Source organism: Eptatretus burgeri, chromosome 25, assembly GCF_056783735.1.
Source record: "Eptatretus burgeri isolate ZD-2024b chromosome 25, Ebu_testis_v1, whole genome shotgun sequence".
NCBI lineage: Eukaryota > Metazoa > Chordata > Myxini > Myxiniformes > Myxinidae > Eptatretus > Eptatretus burgeri.
The window spans coordinates 915,741-939,247 of NC_140985.1; the positions used below are offsets into that span (position 1 = coordinate 915,741).

The window sequence follows — 23,507 nt, forward strand, 5'->3', positions numbered from 1 at the left end:
ATTAACTCTGTGTGTAAGTATCACAGCAGTTGTTACTTCAATGCAAGCGATAATTCATGGAATGATGTGAACATTCCGTACGGGCACGCACTACTTTTGGATAGTGATGACTTACTGTATTCTAATAATTTCTCGATTTCTTATCCGCATTTGAAGATAAACACAATTCCCCAATCCAGTCGTCGTTTATGAGAGCGAAGGAATGGCCTGTGTGGTTGTTTGAAAGTTTTTTTTTGCATGTACGGCCACACACATATGGGCACGCGAGAGCGAAGGGACGGCCTGTGTGGTTGTTGTTTCTGGCACGCGGTTTGAAAGTTTTTTTTGTTTTTTTTGTATGTACAGCCACGCACTATGGGCACGCACATACAGCCATGCACGTACGGCCATACACGTACGGCCACGCGAGAGCAAAGGAACGGCCTGTGTGGTTGTTTCTGGCAAGCGTTTATAAAGTATATATAAATTTTTTTATTTTTATTTTGCACGTACAGCCACGCACGTACGGACACGTGAAAGCAAAGGAACGGCTTGTGTGGTTGTTGTTTCTGGCACGCAGTTTGAGTTTTTTGCGGGGGGGAGGGTTTGCACATACAGCCACGCATCTACGGGCATGCACTAGTTTTTTAACTTACACACAAAACGTATGACAGAGAAGTACATTCGATGTGGAACATCTCATCGTGCTGGGAAAGATCATCGAAGATCACAAGGTGGGCTTTTTTGTGTAATGGCTTCCTTTTTGCCACCTGACCGTGGAGCCCAGACTTGTGGAGTGCTTGAGATATTGTTGTCACATGGACACCAGTAATCAGTCTTTGCCATGAAGGCCTGTAGCTCTTTCAACGTTGCCATTGGCCTCTTGGTAGCCTCTGATCAGTCTCCTTACTTGGTCATCCAGTTTGGAGGGACGGCCTGATCTCGGCAGGGTCTTGGTGGTACCATACGCTTTCCATTTCTTAATAATGACTATCTTGACTGTGCTCTAAGGAATATTCAAGGCCTTTGAAATATTTTTCTACCCATCCCCTAAATCTGTGCCTTTCCATAACTTTATCCCGGAGGTTTTTTGAAAGCTCCTTGGTACTCATGATTGAGCATTTACTGTGAAATGCACGACCCAGTAAAGGAAACCCACAGGAACGGCTCATTTTATTCTGAAATCATCAGAATCATGACAGTTTAAACATGTGGAGGTCAATTATGCTGGTGTGTGATTTTGAAGGTGATTGGTTCCACCTGAGCGAGTTTACAATTGCTCATATAAGGGGGGTGGACACTTATCCAACCAAGATATTCTAGTTTTGTGTTTTTGATTAATTTTCATGAAATTTGTATCATTTGTTTTTCACATGGAAGTTCTGGGTTACGATGTATAAATAAAGGTGTAAAAAGTCTGATTTAATGATATTTCATTTCAGGCGATAAGACATCAAAAGGTGAAAATTTTAAAATGGGGTGTAGACTTTCTACAATGCACTCTGACTCGTTCTCCATCCCAGTTGACATGACGCCTTCCAAGCCACTGCAAAGTACCTTCTTTGTCTCTCCCCAACTCTTTCCAGATCTTTTTCAATCTTCCTGCTCTTTTGTCGTTCTCCCAGTTGTCGGTGTATATTTGTTGATGTATCTTTTTGTGTTTTTCATTTCTCTTCTTTGCAATCGATGGTGCTGGATTTGCTGTTATTTCCATCCCATGTGTGGCATCTTCTGCTCGCACCTGTTGCAGGAAATTGTTTCCTTTGATGTATTGTTTCATGTCGAGATACAGATGATGAACAAGTAAAGGCCTTCTTGCACACAGAACAATTATAGAGTTTCTCTCAGGTGTCTTAATTTATGTTTATGGAAGTTCGATGAATTATTAAACGCTTTGTTACACACGGAACAATTGTAAGGTTTCTCTCCGGTGTGTATTCTTTGATGTATCACTGCATTTGATGGATGAGCAAAGGTCTTGTCACACACAGAACACTTGTAGGGTTTCTCTCCGGTGTGTATTCTTTGATGTTTAGGTACAGTTGATGGATCAGTAAACGCTTTGTTACACACAGAACAATTGTAAGGTTTCTCTCCGGTGTGTATTGTATGATGCCTCTGTAAGTTCCATGGGTGATTAAACGCTTTGTTACACAAAGGACACTTGTAGGGTTTCTCTCCGGTGTGTATTCTTCGATGTGCTGATGCAGTTGCTAAACGAGAAAAGGCTTTGTTACACACAAAACAATTGAAAGGTTTCTTCCTGGTGTGCAATATCTGATGCTCATGTAAGTATGATGACTGATTAAATGCTTTGTTACACACAGAACACATGTAAGGTTTCTCTCCAGTGTGTATTATTTGATGTCTTTTTAAGTGTGATGATTGATTAAATGTTTTGTTGCACACAGAACACTTGTGTGGTTTCTCTCCTGAATGTGTTTTTTGATGACGATATAAACTTGATGAAGAACAAAAAGCCTTCCTGCATTGTGAACACTTGTGTGGTTTCTCCCCTGAATGTATTTTTTGATGACGATATAAACTTGATGAAGAACAAAAGGCCTTCCTGCATTGTGAGCACTTGTAGGGTTTCTCACCGGTGTGTGTTCTTTGATGTGTCAACAGATATGAAGAAGAAGCAAATCCCTTATGACATACAGTGCACCTGTGTGACGTCTCACCTGTGCATATTTTTACACATCCTTTTAAACACGATGAGGAAGTGAAGTCTTTGTTGGTCACAGAAAAATTGTTTGGTTTCTCACTTATTTGGCTTTCCTGATGCAAGAAATTGATCCACCTGTCGCAGTTGTTGTTGTTGTTTGTAGACACACCCCGAAATTTCTCACCATCCTGACACAAAGTCTCTGCCAGGTGATGATCGAATGAAACTTCTCCGTCCAATGACGAGGAACAGTTCACACTTGAAGATGTTTCAATTTTTTTCTCTGCAAATTAACAATGGAGTAAAATAAAAAATAAATCACTTTTACAACTTGAACAACACACGTTGAGCACATAATCTCACCTTGCACGTTCATTCTGAACAAAATTACCATTATTAACTGAGCACCCCACTATTATGGCCACCACTATCATGGCCCGTATACCCACATCATCCATGCACCCTATTATATCACATTGTTTTTTGGAATGCGTTATGAACGTCAAAATGTAATTATTCACTCACGTCTGGATGACTTAAAGTTCTTCGCACCGAATGACGAAAAATTGACAGAACAGCTATGACTAGTAAAACGGTTCTCTGTGGAGATTCAAATGGAATTTAGGTAAGATAATTGTGCCAGACACACATTTGTATAAGGTAATCAACAAAAACAGGCAACAAAAAAATTGAACTTGAAACAACAACAAAAAATCGGGAACTTCACTGACGGAACCAGATCCTATTGGCAGAATCTCCTTCACCATTCTGCTGTGTTTCCCATATGCCACTCCGACTCATGATATATATCGATATACAGCTCGGTTCTTGGAAATATTTTGAAGATTTGTGTTTTGCAGTGTTCAAGTATATTGTTATGAATTTGGGAATTCGATTGCACACAACATTCAGGTTCCTTTAGCTCAGTTATGTCGATAAGTGCATGTTCCCCAGATATCTCACCTTCCATTGTTTAATGGACAGAAATTGATTAAGTGCGCTGCGATTCAATTTAATATTTCGAGAGCGATCCCAACACAATGGAGACGCCCCTCCCCCTCTTCTGCAAAGAGGAAGAAGAGCCCTCCCCTCCTGAATCACGGGACGAAACAACTCCCTCCCACCGGCGGTTGTGCGGGCACGGGAGGATGAGTCACGCCGGGAGGGGGGAAGGGCGGAGGAGAATAAGGAAGAAATCCTCAGTTGGTTCGGTTGGTTGTTCAGTAGAGCTTCGGGTTCTGCTTGGCCTCGGTTAGGAAGGAGGCTTTTTGAAGGCTTTCTGCTTCGGCTTGGGTTCGGGAGGAGGCTTTTAATCGGCTTTTTGCTTTGGCTTGGCTTTTGGCAGGCCTTTGGGTTCTGCTTGGCGAGGGTTGAGACTTTTGGTTCAGTGAGATTCGGTTCTGCTTGGCCAAGTGGAGGCTTTTTGGAGAGCTTTTTGCTTTGGCTTGGCTTTTCAGCAGACATTCGGGTTCTGCTTGGCTGGGTTCACTTTTTGGGCTCTGGCTTGGTTCGTCGAAGAGAGTCGGCTTTGTTCATCGGAAGAGAGTTGAGCTGGTTGCTCGGCTGGCTCTTCTTGGTTCGGGGGGCTCTTTGTTCATCGCTCGGTTCCCGGCTTGGTGCGACTCATCGGCCTCATCTTGGAGGTGGTTCCTCGAGATAGCGACGCATCGACGGGAAGGATCGGCGCCTCGTCTCACCAGCACGTGTTCAGAAGCGCGAGAGGATTCGCTGGAGCTCGGGAAGAATCGCGGCTCACGGCGATTGGATCCAGCTCGCTCTCGCTGGAGCCCGCGTCCGAACAGCTTGAAGACCACACGAGGTGGAGAGGTTCGAGATAGGTTCTGGGTTTCAGCTCATCTGCCCTCCGAGCTGGAGTCCGTTATTAAAGGCATCAGCCACCATTTCTTGGGTGTGTGTGTGCATACGTGTGTTCGTGGGCCCGTCTCATAAGTAGGAAACTGTTAAGTGCCTGTGTTGTATTTGCTTCACATTAGAATAGAACTCGGCTGCAGGATTTTTTGCTCGTGTCTTTTTCCCCATCCCCCCATCCAATGCATTGCCTGTGTTCAAATAAATGTCCCCATTGTTAAATGTCACCCGCTCGTTGCGTCCCTTCCTCTCATTGACTGCCATGGAGCATTCGGAATGCCAGCTGGTTTTTAACACCGATAAGATAATCGGGTCCAACGGGACTTGGCGATATATAACCGCTCGGCAATCGCATACGAAACGAGCTGCGTAAAGCGGCTCGTTTTCGTGCAGGACCCGTTGAGGTCAAGATCCCCGGCATTTCCGTCTGCGCGAATAATTAGGTACATCCATAATTCGGCGATTGACCCTGTAGCTACGTGGACAGAAGAGTTGGCTGATCTATGGTGTTATAAAAACACCCGTAGCTGGGTTTCGGCGCTGATCCGGAAGCTACGACTGGATTGCTCGTTCGGTGGGTGCGTGCGGCCGCAATTGGGCTGAGGCGATCGTCCACACGAATCCACAACAATATCATTCAATTTAAATAAAAGTTTAAGAAGGTTTAAAGTTGTAAAATAAATTAGTTCTGGGTTTTTCCGCCGTTTTACCCAGTCTCATACATCACCCAAACACATTACATGAATTATTCATGTCTGTTCTGGACATATGAATTGTGTGATTTCACCAGGGGGTTTCGGACCAGTATAACATTTAATTGTGCTGTGGGTGAAAGTTATTTGTAGTGGGGTGAATGAATTGTTTTGTACTTTAATTAAAGAATTGTTTTCACTGTTGAAAGTCTGGTTGGGTCACAATAACACCAAACAAAGCTGAACTGGCCAGAGCAATGACCACAACATGAGGAGACACCGCCAACACTGCCAAAGCGGGCTCAGCAATGGCAACAAAACGAGTTAAGATCGGACAGCACTCAGAAGGAAATCTCGAAATACCAAATGTGAATATATGGCATGGGATCTTCCAGGGAGACAGTCTTTCCCCCCACTTGTTTTGTCTTGCTCTGGACCCACTGAGTAACCTCAACAACAATTATGGACATGGATACACCCTCACAACCAATAGAAGAACATCCAAAGAAACAGGAAAGGTGACACACCTACAATACATGGATAATTTAAAGCTCTTCCTGACCCAGCTGTTTTAGCTGTTGAAAGTCTGGTTGGGTCACAATAACACCAACCAAGGAATGAACTGGCCAGAGCAGATTATAAATCTTTCCCTCACCTTTTCAATGCGGGCTGACTTTCGGACCTCCGGACCAAGGAGCCATGTGTGATCCATCCCAGCACCCAAAAGGCTACAGTCTTCACTTCATTCTGTCTCGAGGATGATCAAAACATTGTTGGATGATCTCACCCCCTCTGAAAACTCCTATCAACCTTGAGTTCATAAATATTCCTCATCCCTTCAAAATTAAGCATACCTCCAGATGGCTGCTGCACCAAAGCTGTGAGTGATTCTTCCCTGAACCCTCAACATGTCAGCTATGGTGTCAGCATGTTTAGAGGGTAAAAAGACCTCGTCTCACTGAAAACTACATCAGAATTCAAAGTTTCCATGGACTGCTGAGTCTGGGAAAGAGTGTTTTGCTTGTGTTGCCCCGATTCTCCATATCGATGCTTGTATTTGTTTTTCCTGTTTTAATTGACTCAAATGTACAGGAGGAATTGAGAATTTCTTCGACACACTCTTGGAACAAGATCACCCGTTGCATACAGAAATGCTGTATATTGTACAGAGAAGTCCCCATAAACCCCCAAAAATTTCACCAAAACCGACAACAACTTTTCCAATCATTAATTTCTCGGTATTTTTGAGGCACTCGTGGTGGACCTTGGACACAGAAAAGCCCCAAACACAATAGAACAAAAAGAACATCGTGGAAGGGGGAGAGGAGTGTGGGTGGGGGGGGGGGGAGGTGAGGACACAACCACAACAAGATGGAGGAACAATGGAGGGTCACCTGGATAAAGAATGGGCATGGGGAAAAATGAGATCAGAGGGAGGTTAGTGGACAAAGAGGCGAACAAACTGAATGCAAGCACAAACACAGCAAGAAGGGGGAAGGAAAACTGGAGATGGCAGAAGGAAAGGTTGGTGAGGAATAAGGGAGGAAAGCACATTTATCTGGAGAGGAAGAGGTCAGTTTGTGGAGGGCTTTTATTTTAGAGAGAGCTTGGCGAGGAAAGGAAGGGAGAGGGGAGAAAAGATCATGAGAATGGATTGGAGGGGAGGATGTTTTGCTCAAAGGATGTTTTGAAGAGTCGATATAATAGACATCTTTAATCACAAAAACACAAGAAAAATGAGTTTAAAGTAAAGGGAGACTATTATATTGAAAACACTGATGGGGCATTTAAAGGGCATATAAAAATAAGGATTTTTCAATTTGAAGAACCCAGTCCATCATCAATAGCTGAATCAATTGAAATAGTGAAACCTGATGTTGAAAAAGTTGTTAAAAAGACATTGAAAACAATGAAAACTTTAAAGTTTTATATGGGAGTGAAAATGAATATGAAAAGACAAGATGAAGAACAAACTCCTTATATGAGAACAGATCTTCATTTTATAACATCATTTCAAGATTTTTTGAATAGTGGGGTTTATGAAGAACTATCAAGACAAGAGGAGGATGTTGATAATACAGTGGTAGGAAGTGGATTTAATATTTTTTTAAATCATCTTTTTAGATATACACATTCTAAAATCAAACCCTCTTAAAGCTTCTTCTTTTATTGACTTACCAAAAGAAATAAAAAAAAAGAAGGCAGTTGTTAATATTAAGAACAATGATAATAAATGTTTTCTCTGGTCTGTTCTTGCTCACTTACATCCACCAAATTGTAATTCAGAAAGAGTAAAACAATATATGAAATATGAGAATACCTTGGACATTAAAGATTTTAAATTCCCAATGCCACTAACAGATAGTCCTAAATTTGAGAAAAAGAGTAATCTTTCTATTAATGTATATGGATTAACGGATACAAACAAAGTTCAAATATTAAAAATTTCAAACAACTATAAAAATGAAGAAACACACATTGATCTTTTATATTTTAGTGTTGGAAAGAATTCACATTATACATACATCAATAATTTATCAAGATTAATCTCTTCTCAGGTATTCAGAACAGCAAACAAAATATATCCTTGTAAGCGATGTCTTAATTCATTTCATACAAAAGAACGATTAGAACAACATTCAAAATATTGTAGTAATCATAAATCAGCTGTAATTACAATGCCTAAACCTGGTGAAAAGATTTCTTTTGAAGATTATAATAAATCTATCATGCACCCATTTGTGATATACGCTGATTTTGAATGTATCCTAAAAAATACACCCGTGCGGGAGTGACGGTCATCTCTGCGAGAAACAAGCATGAGTTCCTGTTACTAGGGTGAAGTGTTCTCGGGTCAGGAGGGATTTTTGGCCAACTTTGAAGTCACGTGACGCGAAAACGAAAGCGAATATCGAAAATCTGGCCTGACCAAATCTAGATATTGTCCCATAGATTCCTCTGCCACAATCAAATTCAAGATAACTTATGAAATGTAGGAGATAGATTTTGAAAATCGTCATTTTGCAACTACATAAAGCAGTTTTCGCAAAATTCAAAGTCACGTGACGTGTACGTATTCGAAGATATCGGTATTTTTTCGAATGGACATGAAATACAAGGTCAGCTGCTATGCAATGACACCATTCACTAACTTTTACCATGCCGAGTAGAGAATATATAGCCTCCTGAAGGTAGGGCAGTTTTTGCAAACTTTGAAGTCACGTTACGTGAAAACGAAAGCGAAATTCGAAAATCCATCCCGACCAAATTTAGATATTGTCCCATACATTCATATGTCACAATCAAATTCAAGATCGCTTGAGAAATGTCGGAGGAGATAGATTTTGAAAATCGTCATTTTCGCAACTTCAAAGGCCTCGTGACCTTGACCTTGACCTTCGGTGACCTTGAAAGTCATACCATCGTGTACGTCTCATTGACCTCTATCAGGATCACTAATGACCAGATCTCCCGCTTCAACTTCATTGTGAACGGACGGACGGACAGACGGATCGTCACCTCTCCTCTCAACACCAATATTATTTGGTCATGCTCGAAGAGATGACCTAATGACAAAACAAGATATAGATTTATTCAGTCATGTAGATTTGCTTTTGATGATTGAGAAGTCTAAGAGAGGTCGAATATCACAAGTATGTTCAAAAAGATATGCTCAAGCAAATAATAAATATCTTCCAAATTATGATAGTGAAAAAGATAGTAATTATTTGATGTATTTTGATGCTAATAATTTGTATGGATGGGCAATGTCTCAATCTCTGCCTTATGGTAAGCTCGAGTGGGTGGAAGAAAAGGATTATGAAAAGGCTTTGATGAATATTGTTATTTTTTCTCAAGAGGAATTGAATGAGGAAGAAGAAGGTTATTATTTTGAAGTTGATTTGAGGTACCTGAGTGATCTTCATCATAAGCATAAAGACCTTCCTTTTGCATGTGAGAAAGAAACCGCAAAGAAAGAATGGTTAAGTGATTATCATAAAAGTTTTAATATTAAAGGCAAATCAACAGAAAAGTTATTAACAACATTCTATGATAAAGAGGGATATGTTTTGCATCAGAGAAGCTTGAAACAGTTTTTGAGAGAAGGATTGAGAGTAGCTAAAATTCATAGAGTTTTAAAATTTAAACAAAGTCCTTGGATGAAAAAGTATGTTAAATTCAATACAGATATGAGAACAAATACAAAAGTAAAATTTGAAGGGGAATTCTAGAAATTGATGAATAATCCTGTCTTTGGAAAGACAATGGAAAATGTGAGAAACAGGCAAAACATTAGATTTGCAACATCTTGAAAAGAAGCTTCCAGATTGATAAATAAACCAAGTTTTATGAGAGAAGAGGTTTTTTTCAGAGACTTTTCTGCAATTCATATGGAAAAGGAAAGTATTGTAATTGATAAACCAATTTATATTGGAACAGCAGTTCTTGATTTATCAAAGATATTGATGTGTGATTATTTGTTTAATGGATGAAAGAAAGAGTATGGTGAAAATGTTTCATTGATGTATATGGACACTGATAGTTTTATCCTAGATATAAAAACTGATGATGTTTATAAAGATATGAAGAAAAATATTGGAGTATATGATACAAGTAATTTTAGTAAGAAGAGTGAGTTATTTTCCAAAAAGAATGAAAAGGTTATTGGTAAGTTTAAGGATGAGTTGGGTGGAAAAGTAATGAGTGAGTTTATTGGATTGAGAGCAAAGGCATATGCTTATAAGTATGGTGATCAGATTGATAAGAGGTTAAAGGGAATAAAGAAATATGTAATAAAGAAATCAATAACTTTTAGAAATTATTATAATTGTTCGATGAATAAGAAAGAAGAATATAGGAAAAAGAATACAATAAGAAGTAATAAATATAAGATATATAGTGAAGAAGTAAATAAAAAGGCATAAGGAGCCTTTGATGATAAGAGATTTATTTTTGATAATGGAATAGATTGTGTTCCATATGGATATTGTATGATAGAATGTATAAAATAGATTGTGTTTTAACGATGGGAAGATGGGTTAGGGTATTTAAGGGCTATGGCCTTGTTTCTTCACAATATATAAATGGTCAAACCAACTATTAATCAAACTAAAGAGTGGAGAACATCTCAGTCTTGGTATATAAATGGAAAACATAAAGAATGTGAAAAATATCAAATAAGTCTTATTGAAAAAATAACAAAAACAAAGGTAAATAAAACAAATAAGCGAATCAATTTAAAAACTAGTTAGAGGATGTAAAGAAAAAATAAATATCCTTGAATGGACTGAAAACTTTGATGGTTATCAATTGAACAATGAAAAAACAATTTACTATAATCTCAAAATGATATGTGGCTCAGGAGGTGGTCAAACAAGAGCATTAAGAGAAGTTTATCATTTCGTAATGGCACAAAAGGGGTATCTTAAAAAATATAAAGATTCAAATGTTTTGTTTTTCGATATTTTAGATGGGGATTATTGTGCAAAGAAAATTAAACTATTGAAGGAATTTGAGAATGAACAAATCTTTATAGGTTCAATGAGTGAGCTAAACAATATGCATCGGTTATTTGATAAAGAGTGTCCCAAGGCTTAGACGTTTTAGATATTTCTTTCGAATCACCTTTAACAAATCACATGACCACTTTAATACTTGAACAAATCTTTATCTTATTGCATGGATTATTTGAAAAAAAAGTGTCCCCAGGTGAAAAGGGGAGACAAATAAATATACCTTGGGATAAAAAGGGGGTTTAGAAAAACCCCAAACACAACAGAACAAAAAGAACATCGTGGAAGGTGGGGGGAGGCAAGGACACAACCACAACAAGATGGAGGAACAATGGAGGGTCACCTGGATAAAGAATGAGCATGTGGAAGAATGACATCATTGGGAGGGTGGTGGACAAAGAGGTGAACAAACTGAATGCAAGCTCCAACACAGCAAGAAGGGGAAAGGAAAACTGGAGATGGCATACGGAAAGGATGGTGAGAAATAAGGGAGGAAAACACATTAATCTTGAAAGGAATAGGTCGGTTTGTGGAGGGCTTTCATTTTGGAGAGGGCTTGGGGAGGAAAGGAAGGCTTGGAGAGGGGAGAAAAGATCATGATAATGGATTAGAATAGCCATGGGGGGGGTGAATAGCCATCTTGAAGACGGAAGAGTCATATTGACGTCTGAGGAAGTTGGTTCCACAGGCTGGAGAAAGGAGTAACAAATGAGTGGAGGTGAGCAAGGAACCTGGATTTTGGGAGTTTCAACAGATAAGAAGTTGGTTACTGGAAGACCGAAAAAGCCCTTTGGAGCAAAATTCCGGGATGGGGGAACAAAGCAAGGCAGAGGGGTGCAGGACCAGAAAGGAACCTGGAGAAGACAGAGAGACCACCGGTGTGAGAGTAGGAGAACCATAGACTCAACTTCATCGTGGGAGATTCTAATGATTGTGACGGACTTGGTTTCTAGAGCATCAAGAAGTGCAATGTGAGGCAAAGGTACCAAAATTTAATGACTCACTTTTACTTTTCACATAATGACGTAATTGTGTAAAATTATTCGAAACCTCATGACAAAGAAGTTCATTAGATGCGGAACATCTCATCATACTTGGAAAGAAAATCGAAGAACAAACAACGAAATGAAGTTGAGAAGTACAAACACCAAACAAGCACCAAAAATTGGGAATCCCATGGACAATCTTGAACACTATTTCCACGACTACTACGACAACTACAACATCTACTCCAACCACAACCAGTCCGCATGCCCAGCTAAGGGGTGCAGTGATACACTTTTGTGGATTGATCCTTTCACATGACGTTCCCTGGGATAGGGGATCGTGAGGTTAGGGCAGACATTTTGGAATTTTTTGCCCGTGGTGCCGAACACTGTTCGCAAAATCCTGAAGACAGACATTATATTAACTCCCGATTGGAATGTACTGAAATTCCCGAATTTCCATGAAAAACGTTATTATCGTCAACAAGATAATAAAACATCAAATGGAAATCTCCATCTGAATTTGGATCAACATTTTTGCCGTGAAGAGATGAGGTAATCATGACACGGACGATTCCTCAATGCATTTCCTTTCGATGTTTTGTTATTCCTTTTTCGGGATTTTATCCCGTCCAGATCCTAATTCTGCTCTTTTCTCTTCTCATAAATTGCTTTGGATAATTGTTCTAGTTTTTATATTTTCAAAGAATCACTCCCGTTGCTCTGATTATCACTGGTGCAATGTCGGCGCTCTTCAACTTCCAGGTTCCTTTTTCAGATCCTGATATCACATTAGGTTCGTGCTTGCAAGAGTTCTCTGAGACTGGGATATTGATGTTTTTGCACATGTGTCGGTGGATTGCTCTCGATACCTTGTTGAGCCTTTGTGTGTACAGATGTTCTGACATGAGGTTTTTACATCCCGAGAGAAGGTGATGGTGTTTTCTATTTCTACCTTACAGAATCTGCACCTGTCCTAATTGACTCCATCCGGCCATCTTATTAAAGTGTCCTTGATGTTGGGTATTTAAAGTGCCGATAGACAGTCCACACCCAGTTTCAAAATTTTCACCTTTTGTTGTCTTCGAGCCTGGAATTAAATGACGTTAAATCAGACTTTTCCCCCTTTATTTACCGACCTAACCAAAACTTCAAAATGACAAACAAATTCCACAAATCACAAACAAATGTTTTAAAAATACAAAATTTCAATATCCTGGTTGGATAAGTGTCCACCCCTGAGTTAATACTTGGTGGAACAACTTTGACAGCAATTACAACTGTGAGTCTGTTGGGATTGGTCTCTACCAACTTTGCACACCTTGACTAGGAAATATTTGCCCATTCTTCTGCACAAAACTGTTCAAGCTCAGTCAAGCTGCGTGGGGAGCGTTGATGGACAGCAATCTTCAAGTCATTCCACAGATTTTCGATTAAGTTGAGGTAGGGGCTCTGACTGGGCTACTCAAGGATATATTTTTGTTCCTCAGCCACTCCAGTGTGACTTTGGTTTGTGCTCTGGGTCGTTATCATGCTGGAAGGTGAACTTCTGTCCCAATTTCAGTTTTCTTGCAGAGGGCAGTAGGTTTTCCTCTCGGATTTTTCTGTGTTTCTGAGGGACTGGAAGACTTGCAAGGATAAAGGGAACAATAAATGGAGCCAAATACAAGCAAGTCCTTGAGGAGTTGGCTGCCTGATGTTGGTTTAATGGCAAGGTTGCCGGGCTTTGGATCCGAGAGTCCTGAGTTCAAATCCCACTCAGCTGTTGAATTAATTCCACGTGGGGTTAACTCGGCCCGTCATCCTTCCGAGGTCGGCAAAGTGAGTGCCAGCATGCAGGTATACTGTGTCGGAGTGGCGACCCTTCCAGGATTGTGCCCAAGAGCCAAGTAGACTGCTTAAGCAGCACCAACACTCTGCACAGAGTATGGTCCCAATCTCCTCCTCCTTAAGGAGAACCTGCTTCAGAGTGCAAAAGACCTTCTACTGCGGCGAAGATTTACGTTCCAACGGGACAATTTCCCATTGTGAGCTTTTCAGTTTTCATTAATTTGTAAAAATTTCAAAAAAAAAATTTCCCTTTGTCATTGGGGGGTATTTTTGTGTTGATCAGCGACAAAACATTTAAATTTAATCCATTTTGAAGTCAGGCTGGAACACAAGAAAATGTGAAAAGGGTCGAGGGGTGTGAATACTTGATGAAGGGATTGTACGTTTCATCCATAAAACACCACAAAGGGCACATTGGTGTCTTTATTTTCTTTATGCCGTGACATCCTCCAGGTGGGTAACTGGTGCACTCGCTTCAGTGCCTCGAGGTGGAGACGGAACACTGTTGTTTGTGTCCTTTGTAACATCCTTAAAATAGGAAGTTTCCTGTCTGGAATGATTTTCAAATTTGTTTCAATTTTTCAGACAGATTAAAACGATTATCTTCCTCCTCTCCGTGCATGTGCGATCGGGACGGATTCATCACCAAAGTCCTGATAAACTACAGGTTTGTTTTCCGATTAATGTTCAAAATATAACTTTCAACTGAAATCGAGTTGTTCCTCGAACATAAACTGATGTTTGTCGACAGACTGACAGACAGACAAAGTGAAAAAACTGCTTAACTCCACCTTTCGCTTCACGGGCGTCGAAGTAGAAGTGCCCGTCGCTTCCGGGACGGATTTAATCAAACGACGGCACGTTGTACTTTCAAAACATTCTGCTCCATTCACTCCATCATTTTCCCGGGGTCATCTTCCCTTTGCTTGGAAGTCAGCTGATATCATCTTTATGAACCATCCTTGCTGCTTTCATCTGCATGTGGCGTGAGCAAAAATCACCTCCACTTCGCTGCGAATCTCATTGTTGTTTGCTTTGGTTTGAACCTCCGCTTGAAATGAGTGAAATGAAACATTCCCCTTCCCTTGTGCTGCCTTCTGCTCCTCTTGCACTGCTTTCTTCCCCTCAAGCTGCCTTCCCCCCTCACGATGCCCCTCCCCCTCAAGCTGACTTCCCATCCCCTTATGCCCCTCCCACTCCCTCAACAGCAATGAATTACCAGATCACGGCAGGATAGCCGAGAGGAACGCATGCTCGCTCTCAGCTGTCTCGCCTGGGTTTGAATCCCGACCCAGCTATAAACTGTCATCCCGGTGTTTCACAGGCAGGGTGATTCATAAATGTGTGTGTTGTCTCCAGGATGGGTGTTAAACTCAGCGTCACATCTGCCAAGAACCACCCTCCTCTCCCCCTCCACACTTTATGATAATTTACTAAAACACATAAACAGAGTCGGTACAAACACACCTATCCCGTAACAATGGTTTCATAACAGTTCTTACAGCAGGTCAAAGGTCGAGGTCACAGCTTCAGGTTAAAATTTCGTGAAAAATGATTTTTGGGTCAAACTTTGACCTTGAACTTGTGACTTCCATCCATCGAGCAAAATTAATTAGTTTCCTGGTAAATTCTCACCAACTCTGCTTTACAAACAGCCGACTGGTTTAGTGGTAACTAAGTTCACCCTTCACATCTTCAAATATAATATTGAACATAATTTGGCCTCAAATAAGGCTGGTACAGGACGAGCTATAAACTCCCAACCTGGTGATGCACAGGGAAGGTGTTGCATCAGTGAGCATACCTTCCTCTGAAAACAAAGGTAAGTCTCTTGTCTTCTCATCCAGTGATTCCTCGAGGACGGTAAAGATGCCACTGCAGTCCTCAAGAACAGGCCACTGTGTGTCGGTGCAGAGGCTCATCATCACAAGTAAATCTTCATCTGATTTGTTATAAACGAGATTAAAGAGGAATCGAATGATGAATGAAGTGATGAGGTATAAAATGATGTCATACATGTACAAGAGGGAGGGTAACATGTCATGGATGGGATTTCCATTCACAATTCAATTCCGGCTCCGCTCCAGACATCGTGACATTCACTAAATCAATGAGTTCCTGTGTTAGTACACAGCACGGATCAGCACGGGAAACACAAGTTCTCGGTACGGAGTGAACGTCACGTACCGGGTCTGGACCCCTTGTCCTCGGGTGAACCGACCATGGACCCGCGGTCTTCCAGAGAACCAGCCGGACCGACCACGTATCCTCCATCGGAACCGCTCGTGGATCCCGAGGTGTTCTCTCTGAGATCTCGGGTCGTGGTGGACCGCACGTCGTGTCGGGTGAAGGACGGTACGCTGTGGTGACCGAGTGAAGAGCGCGAGCTGTTTGGGGAAAAAGCGAACAGGGAGATCGCGGTGTCTGATTGGTTCCCGCCACATCACGTGTCCATGATTTAAAATAAATACAAAGATTGAACGTTTCGTTTTAACGGATTGTTTGTGTTTCAGATTGTGTTGTGAAAGTGGAAAATCGAGTCCGAATTCGTCGATGATCATTTCCTCGACACGAAACAACGTTCTTTATTTTCTGTTTTTGTATTTATCGACAATCTTCCTTCATAACGGAGTATATATGGGTATATGGGAATGTATTGTTGCGACCACGGGTACCGAGACACCAGCTTGTCACTCAGGGGGATTAATCCCCGGTTGTCGTCGGTGGAGCCGGACCTGGGGCCACCACTCACAATTAACGTTGTAGTTCGGTGGGTTGTTTTAAAACCACGAACTCCACCCAGTTAACCACGAGTTCCAATGTCCACCCTCCAATTATACCGTTTAACTCGAGGTCACGTGGTTTCCTGAGTGGGGAGCGCGCCCTCGGCAAAACATCAATGTTATCTCTTGATCTCTTTGACAATTCTAAACCAATGGAAGGAAAGGACAAACACGGACAGGTTGGAAATCGACAAATGATTTATTAGTTATAAAATTAATCAATTAAAGGAACTTTTTATTTTATGAGCGAAATAAAAAATAAATTTCAAAACCAAAATCAATCAAAATGCCAGAAAAGAGACAAAGAGCAGATGCTTATCGGGGGTTGACTTACTTTCAGCTAAACACAGACAAGGGATTCGGGGGGTGTGAGGGATTCGTTCCAAGCCCCTTTTCCCCCCACGGGGGTCCCGGGTTCCAAGCCCCTTTTTCCCCCATGGGGGTCCCGGGCTTCAAACCCCTTTTTCCCCCAGGTGTCTCCGGGTTTTTCTCCGGTGTGTGTTCTTTGATGTGTATAAAAGTTAGAAAAGCTAGTACGTGCCCATACGTGCGTGGCCGTACGTGCAAAAAAATAATAATAAATAAAACTTTCAAACCGCTTGCCAGAAACAACCACACAGGCTGTTCCTTCGCTCTCGCGTGCCCGTACATACGTGGCCGTTTCAGCTGCACGACGCCTTGTCATGCGTTCAGTGTTGTCTGCCAAGTGAGCAGTTCGTTCTTCATCCGTTTCAGCTGCACGACGTCTTGTCACGCGCGTACTGTCGCGTGTCAAGCGAGCAGCTCGTGCTTCGTCAGATTCCATTGCGCGTGCACGACGCGCAGCTTCGTCCTTCACTGTTGTAAACGACAACTGGATTGGGGCATTGTGTTTAAGAAAATCGAGAAAGAAATCGAGAAAGAGATCGAGAAAGTCATACGCAAAGTTTCAATTATGTTCGTTGAGTGGTTTCAGAGAAAATTAGATGCAGATTTTCCCTTTAATTCAACATGGCTGCCATACCATGTGACACATGACGACAATGTTAACAATAAAAACATTCTCCATCGGGAGTTTTTTTTTTGTATACCTTGTCGAGGCTCGTGTGAGAGCTAACACACAACGCACATCAAGGGGGCATGAGACAAGAGGGGCGGGAGTGGGGGGGACAAAACAGTGGGGAACAGACACATTAGATCTGTGGAAGGGAGAGGGATGAGATGGGGAACATGGGGAATAGAAGATGGACATTACAGGGACTTTCAGGAAGGAAAGCAGGAATTTGAAGGAAGTGGGCTTGGGTAGATTATCGGGGGTAGAAAAGATCAAGGATTTGAATGGGGGATGACAAGAGGTGGTGGTGAACAGCTGTTTTGAAAGCCTGGAGGGAATAATGGGAAAGAATAGAGTGAGGGAGTTTATTCCAAAGGCAGGAAAAAAGAGGAATGAAAGAGTGAAGGTGAGCAGTTATTCGTGATTTTGGTAGTTTTACCAGAAGGGGGTTGTTGGCTGACCTTGAGTGCCCTGAGGAAATGTGGTGGGTACAAATCGCAGAGAGAGAGCTGGGGGGCGAGACCAGAGAGACGGCAGAAGACAGGAAGACCACTGACCTGCCTGCGGTGAGAGAGTGAGAGGCCCAAAGACTCAGCCTCATCGCGCGAGGTGCCAATGATCCAAAATGCCTTGGTTTCCACAGCGTGAAGCCGAGAAAGGTGGGAGGCAGGAGCACCAGCCCAGAGGAAAGAGCAGTACTCCATCAGGCTGTGGACGAAAGCTTTGTAAGTGGTCAGGAGCTCAGCAGGGCCGAGGAAAGACTTTGCACGACAGAGGATTCCCAGTCGGCGACTGAGTTTGGAGGTGAGGTTTGAAATGTGGCTTTCCCAGGAAAGGTCATGGCAGATAGTGAGACCCAGAAGCTTGAAAGAAAGGACTTCTTCCAGAGGATTGTTGAGAAAGTGGATGGGTGGGTTTTCTAAACGGTCCTTTCGAAGAGACATAGTGAGAGTGCTTGCCGGTCTGAGAGATGACAGATGGTACGGCAGAGGGTGGAGTCATCAGCAAAGTGATATAGAGGATTTTCCAGAGAGTCGGAGAGATCATTGATGAAAACCAGAAAAAGAACAGGGCCCAGAACGCTACCTTGAGGAACTCGAGCCTGGACAGGAAGGGGGGATGAAATAACTCCATTTCGGGCCACACGGTGACCGACAAGAGAGGAAGTCTGCGAGCCATGAGTGGAGATGGCCTTGGATACTATCAGAAGAGAGTTTGGTGAGCAGGGCAGGGTGCCAGACTGTGTCAAAAGCACGTGATATGTCCAGGGATACGCTCGGATTTCCTGTCTGGCATTGAGAACCTCCATCCATTGATGGGAGAGCAGAAGCAGCATATCCAGGGAAGAGTGACCTGGTCTGAAACCAAATTGATGATCGGAAATCAAGCCATTGGAGAAGACGAAGGATTTCATGTCTGAAGCGATGATGGATTCCATAACCTTGCTGATGATTGGGAGAAGGCTGATTGGTCTGTAGTTGCAGGGATCTGTTTTTGCACCTTTTTTATGCAGGGCAGTGATGTTTGCAGATTTCCAAGCAGATGGCAGATGACCTTGAGCAAATGAGAGGGTGAATATAACAGAGAGAGGGTGAGCAAGAGCAGAAGAGCAGGCTTTGAGGACACGTGGGCTGATGCCGTCTGGACCGGTTGCAGAATCTGAGTCGAGGTTTGACAGCAAGCTCTCCACTTTGTCAGGAGAAAAGGACACAGAGTCCAGGGACAGTTGGGTGCGACTGGGTAAAGTGGGTAGAGATAGTGATGGGTTTAGGACACAATATTTAGCTGCAAACACCGAGTTTAGACATTCAGCTTTATCACGTGTGGAATCAGCAGTGCGGTCATTTGAGGTAAGGGAGGGGATGGAGGCGGAACATACACCAGAAACAGATTTGATTAAACGCCACCAGGATTTTGAGGAGGGAGAGAGGTTTGAGAGTTCAGACTTGAGATGAGAAAGATGTTGTTTTCTGGCTCTCCTGAGGGTAGATACACACTTGTTCCGAGCTTTATGGAAGGAACTGAGATTGCCCTCAGTGTGGTTTGCTTCCCATGATGCAAAGGCAAGTTGTTTCAGTGAGGTGGTTCTCTGATAATAGCCAGAGAGATGTCCACTTTGACAAGGACGTGGTCAGAAGAACCGATTGGAGCGAAGGAAGAGCAGCAGATATTGTCAGGGAAATTTGTCAAAATCAGATCCAGAAGAGATGGAGTATCATTGGTTGAGATCCGGGTCGGGAAGTTTACCAATTGAGTCACAATGAGTCACAGAAAGCTTTTGCTGAGGTGCCTGACTAATTAATAACAGGTGAGAGAGGTACCCACACCGAGCCAACTGGCATGATGACAATTGAAGTCGCCACATATGAGGAAGAGAGAGTTTGGATGAGAAGATAGAAGATGGTCCATGTTTTCGGATAGTGAGGTGCAGATGGAGTCATCACTGTGAGGTGGACGGTACAGTACACATATAAACATGAGGTGGGAGTGGAGGGGAAGCCGTAGCCAGAGGTATTCCTGGGGGGGTGTGGGGGAGTGAGGGCAGCGCATGGTGAGTGAGGAATAGAGTCTTTGATGAAGAGAACAACTCCTCCACCAGGACGAGGCTCTGGTCTGTCATACCGGAGGAGGGAGTAACCAGGGAGAGATACTTGGGAGTCAGACACGTCTTGGGGGAGGAAAGTTTCTGTTAGGCAGATTATGTCTGGTTTGTCAGTGGCAACCTGCATGGAAAGATCTGAAAGGTTTGAGCGAACGCCCCGGATATTTGAGTTCCACACTTTTCATGAAGAGGTTGGGGAGGAGGCTTTGGGTGCAGGGCGTGGGGGGGATGGGGAGGGAAGGACAAGGGATGAGGAGGGGAGGTAAGGAGGGTTGTTGAAAGAGTGTGGGGGATTGCAGAATAGCTAGGGGAGGGGGCCGGATGAGGATGAGAAAAGGCTCTGTGGTGCTGGGGGAGAGGGGGGACAAGAGAGGGGCAAGAAGGCAGTTAAGGATTTGAGGAGGTGGAGTGAAGAGATGGAGGTGAGAGGGCAGTGGAAGGAGGCAGCTTTGTGGATGAGAGGGGGGCAACTTTGAGAAGGATGAGTGAGGGGGATGAAAGGTGGGACAAAGGTGAGGGGGAAATTTTTGAGAGAGGTGAGAGGGAGGCTTGGAGGGAGAAGAGTGGGATGGTTGCTTTGAGAGTGAGGGTGAGGGGTGAGAGGGGTGAGTTGGCACTGAAGTTGGAAAAAAAGAATGTTTGATGGAAAGCGAACATTCATTGCAAACTGGGGTTTTTTTAAGTTTTCGGTCAGAGATGTGATTTAACACAATTCTTGATGGATGCAATAAAGGCGAATTCAGAGAATGGAGAGAAGAAACGCTGTAACAGTTGGATTTTTTAGGCAAGGAATGAAGGAGAGGTCAAAATGAGAGCAGTCTGTTAAAATAGCAGAAGAGTAGTGCATTATGATACAGTGAAGAGTACCACACGTGTGAGAGAGGAAGATGAAGCATTATAAGATATCGTTTTTGTTATTATTATGAATGTTTGAGAGTTTTCAACAGATTAGGTCATGGAAGTGTTGTAGAAAAAATCGAGGAAGAAGAATAGGAGGGGTGGAAGAATAAGAGGAAGAAGAAGAGGCGATGAAGAAGAAGAAGAAGAAGCAGAATGAGGAGAAAGGTGGCGGTTTTTTCTTTTTAATTTAAGATAAGAAATTGAGAGATTAGTTGGGAGAAATGGGGGACGTTAGGAAAGGGGAAGATAGAAATTGAAGGTAATGGGGAGAAATAACAAATAAAACGATGGTACACCGAGGGGAACCGGTTGGCCTCAGCCTAGGCCTCAAGCCTCAAGCCTAGGCCTCAAACACCCGGTAAGGCAACGTCGCCAAAAACTCACAAAATAGCACAATTTTTGAAACAAAACCGAACTAGGAACACACAGTAACATATAGGTGAGAAAAATAAACAGTTAAAACGGGACAAATAACGACCGGAAACTTATCTTTGAGATCGTCAGCAGAGAGCTCTGAAGGAGACCTCTCGACGCTCCAAACCCGGAACCGGAGTTCCTCCTATGTTTAAAATTTTGCATCAATCGGACAAGCGATTACAGAGAAAGCAATTTTTAAAGTGAGAATATGAAGACGTGGACACATAGACAGACAGACACAAACGCACACAGACACACCGAACACATTGGACAAATACAACAGTTCAGGAAAGGACAGAGAAACACAAAACTAAAAAAGGGAATTCAAACTGTAAAAAACAAATCCAAAATTGGAGACAAAGACCTCGAGTGCTTGGGTGTTGAAAACAAACTCAATCTGGAAATGATAGAAAGAAAGATAAATAAATAAATAAATAAAAAAACACCACCGCATGAGGAGGCAAACAACAGGAGAAAACAAAATCACATGTTTGAGAGTCACCCAAAGAGATTCTTCCACGAATTAGGGAAACAAAAGCAGAATGTGTCAACTCCCCCTGAAAAAGAAAAGATGGGAGAAACATTATAGAAAGGAATTCTTGGAGATCAAAAGGAACGTAACAAGGAAGCAGGATGGATCGTGGACTTGGAAAAGAAGAAGCACCATGTAGGTAGAGAAAATGTCCCCAGTGGTTATTGATGAAGAAATAAATAATTAAAAACAACTTCAAAAAATGCCACCAAACTTTACAATTCAGGCCCAGATGGAATTCCAAACTTCTGGTTGAAACAACTTTATGCCCTCCACAATCACGACACCAGGACATTCAAACAACTGATGCAAGAGGCATGAGTGGTTCGTAGAAGGAAACACATTTCTCATCTAAAAATCGAAAGAAACACAACTTCCTCACATATAGTGGGCAATAACATATCTCCGAACAACACATAAACTTCCAACAGGAATTATGACAGAAATGATGTTCCATCACCGAAGCCAACAAGTAGGTTGAGACGAAGAAAAAAAGGGCCACCACCCACTACTGAACAATGCCGTACTTGAAAATTTCAAAATGCGATGAACCAAATTGTCCACCACCTGGATGGACTGACTACAAGGAAGTTTTTGACAGTGTTACACATTCATGGATGATAAAATGCGTGTAAATATGCAAAATGAATCCCAAGTCTGGTTGGGTCACAATAACACCAACCAAGGAATGAACTGGCCAGAGCAGATTATATATCTTTCCCTCACCTTTTCAATGCGGGCTGACTTTCCGACCTCCGGACCAAGGAGCCATGGGTGATCCATCCCAGCACACAAAGGGCTGCAGTCTTGACACCATTCTGTCTCAAGGATGATCAAAACATTGTTGGATGCTCTCACCCCCTCTGAAAACTCCTATCAACCTTCAGTTGACTTTTTCCCCCTTTATTTACCCACCGGAACCACAACTTCCAAATTAAAAACAAATTCTTCAAATTTCAGAAAATTGATTAAAAATACAAAATCAGAATTTCTTGGTTGGATAAGTGTCCACCCCCCTGAGTTAATACTTGGTGGGACACCTTTGACAGCAATTACAACTATGAGTCTGTTGGGATCGGTCTCTACCAACTTTGCACACCTTGATTGGGAAATATTTTCCCATTCTTCAACAAAAAACTGTTCAAGCTCATTCAAGCTGCGTGGAGAGCGTTGATGGACAGCAATCTTCAAGTCATTCCACATATTTTCGATTGAATTTAGGTCGGGGCTCTGACTGCGCTTCTCAAGGATATCTGTTTTTTCCTCAGCCACTGCACTTTGGCTTTGGTTGTGTTTCTCGGGTCGTTATCATGCTGAAAGGTGAACTTCTGTCCCAATTTCAGTCCTCTTGCAGAGGGCAGCAGGTTTTCCTCTTGATTATTCTGTATTTTGCTCCATCCATTTTACGTTCTATCCTGACAACTCACACCCTCACTATGTCTCTCCGAAAGAACCGCATGGAACCCCCCTCCACCACCAAGCTACTTTATCAACATTGCTTTTTAAGAAATCCTTTCATTCAGGCTTCTGGGTCTCACTATCTGCCATGATCTTTTCAAGAAAAGCCACATCTCCATGCTGGCCTCCAAAGTCAATTGCCAACCTGGCAACCTCCATTGTGCATCATCCTTTTTTTTCATTTTTCATTTCATCATTTCATCATTCATCATTTTTCCATCTCCTTCCTGGCCTTGCCCCCGCCC

General features: G+C 42.4%; 1 protein-coding gene across 10 annotated transcripts; it reads right to left on the minus strand.

Annotated features, from left to right (window-relative positions):
- Nucleotides 1-1,135: 1,135 nt before the first annotated feature.
- LOC147007802 (uncharacterized) lies at nucleotides 1,136-23,501 on the minus strand. Of its 10 annotated transcripts, none has more exons than XM_085866400.1 (6): nucleotides 22,531-23,501; nucleotides 16,974-17,173; nucleotides 15,725-15,924; nucleotides 15,342-15,479; nucleotides 2,664-2,930; nucleotides 1,136-2,192 (listed from the first exon to the last, which is right to left on the minus strand). In XM_085866400.1, the coding sequence occupies exons 1-6, from the start codon at nucleotides 22,585-22,587 to the stop codon at nucleotides 1,810-1,812; spliced, it is 1,245 nt and encodes a 414-aa protein (XP_085722526.1). In that variant the 5' UTR covers nucleotides 22,588-23,501; the 3' UTR covers nucleotides 1,136-1,809. The 10 variants fall into 10 exon arrangements, with proteins under 10 accessions (XP_085722526.1, XP_085722524.1, XP_085722521.1 ...); XM_085866398.1 differs by having other exon boundaries at nucleotides 2,580-2,930; XM_085866401.1 differs by having other exon boundaries at nucleotides 1,986-2,192; nucleotides 2,783-2,930.
- Between the last annotated feature and the right edge of the window lie 6 nt (nucleotides 23,502-23,507).

Bases quoted from the DNA above. Each gene is read 5' to 3' on its own strand.
- LOC147007802 (XM_085866395.1), bottom strand. From the start codon at position 22,587: ATGGATCACCCATGGCTCCTTGGTCCGGAGGTCGGAAAGTCAGCCCGC. The intron at 17,174-22,530 runs GTGAGGGAAAGA...GCCCCAATCCAG, and splicing joins AGTCAGCCCGCATTGAAAAG to TTGTCGTTTACAACAGTGAA. The intron at 15,925-16,973 runs GTATGTACGGGC...TTCCCCAAACAG, and splicing joins CGTGCAGCTGAAACGGCCAC to CTCGCGCTCTTCACTCGGTC.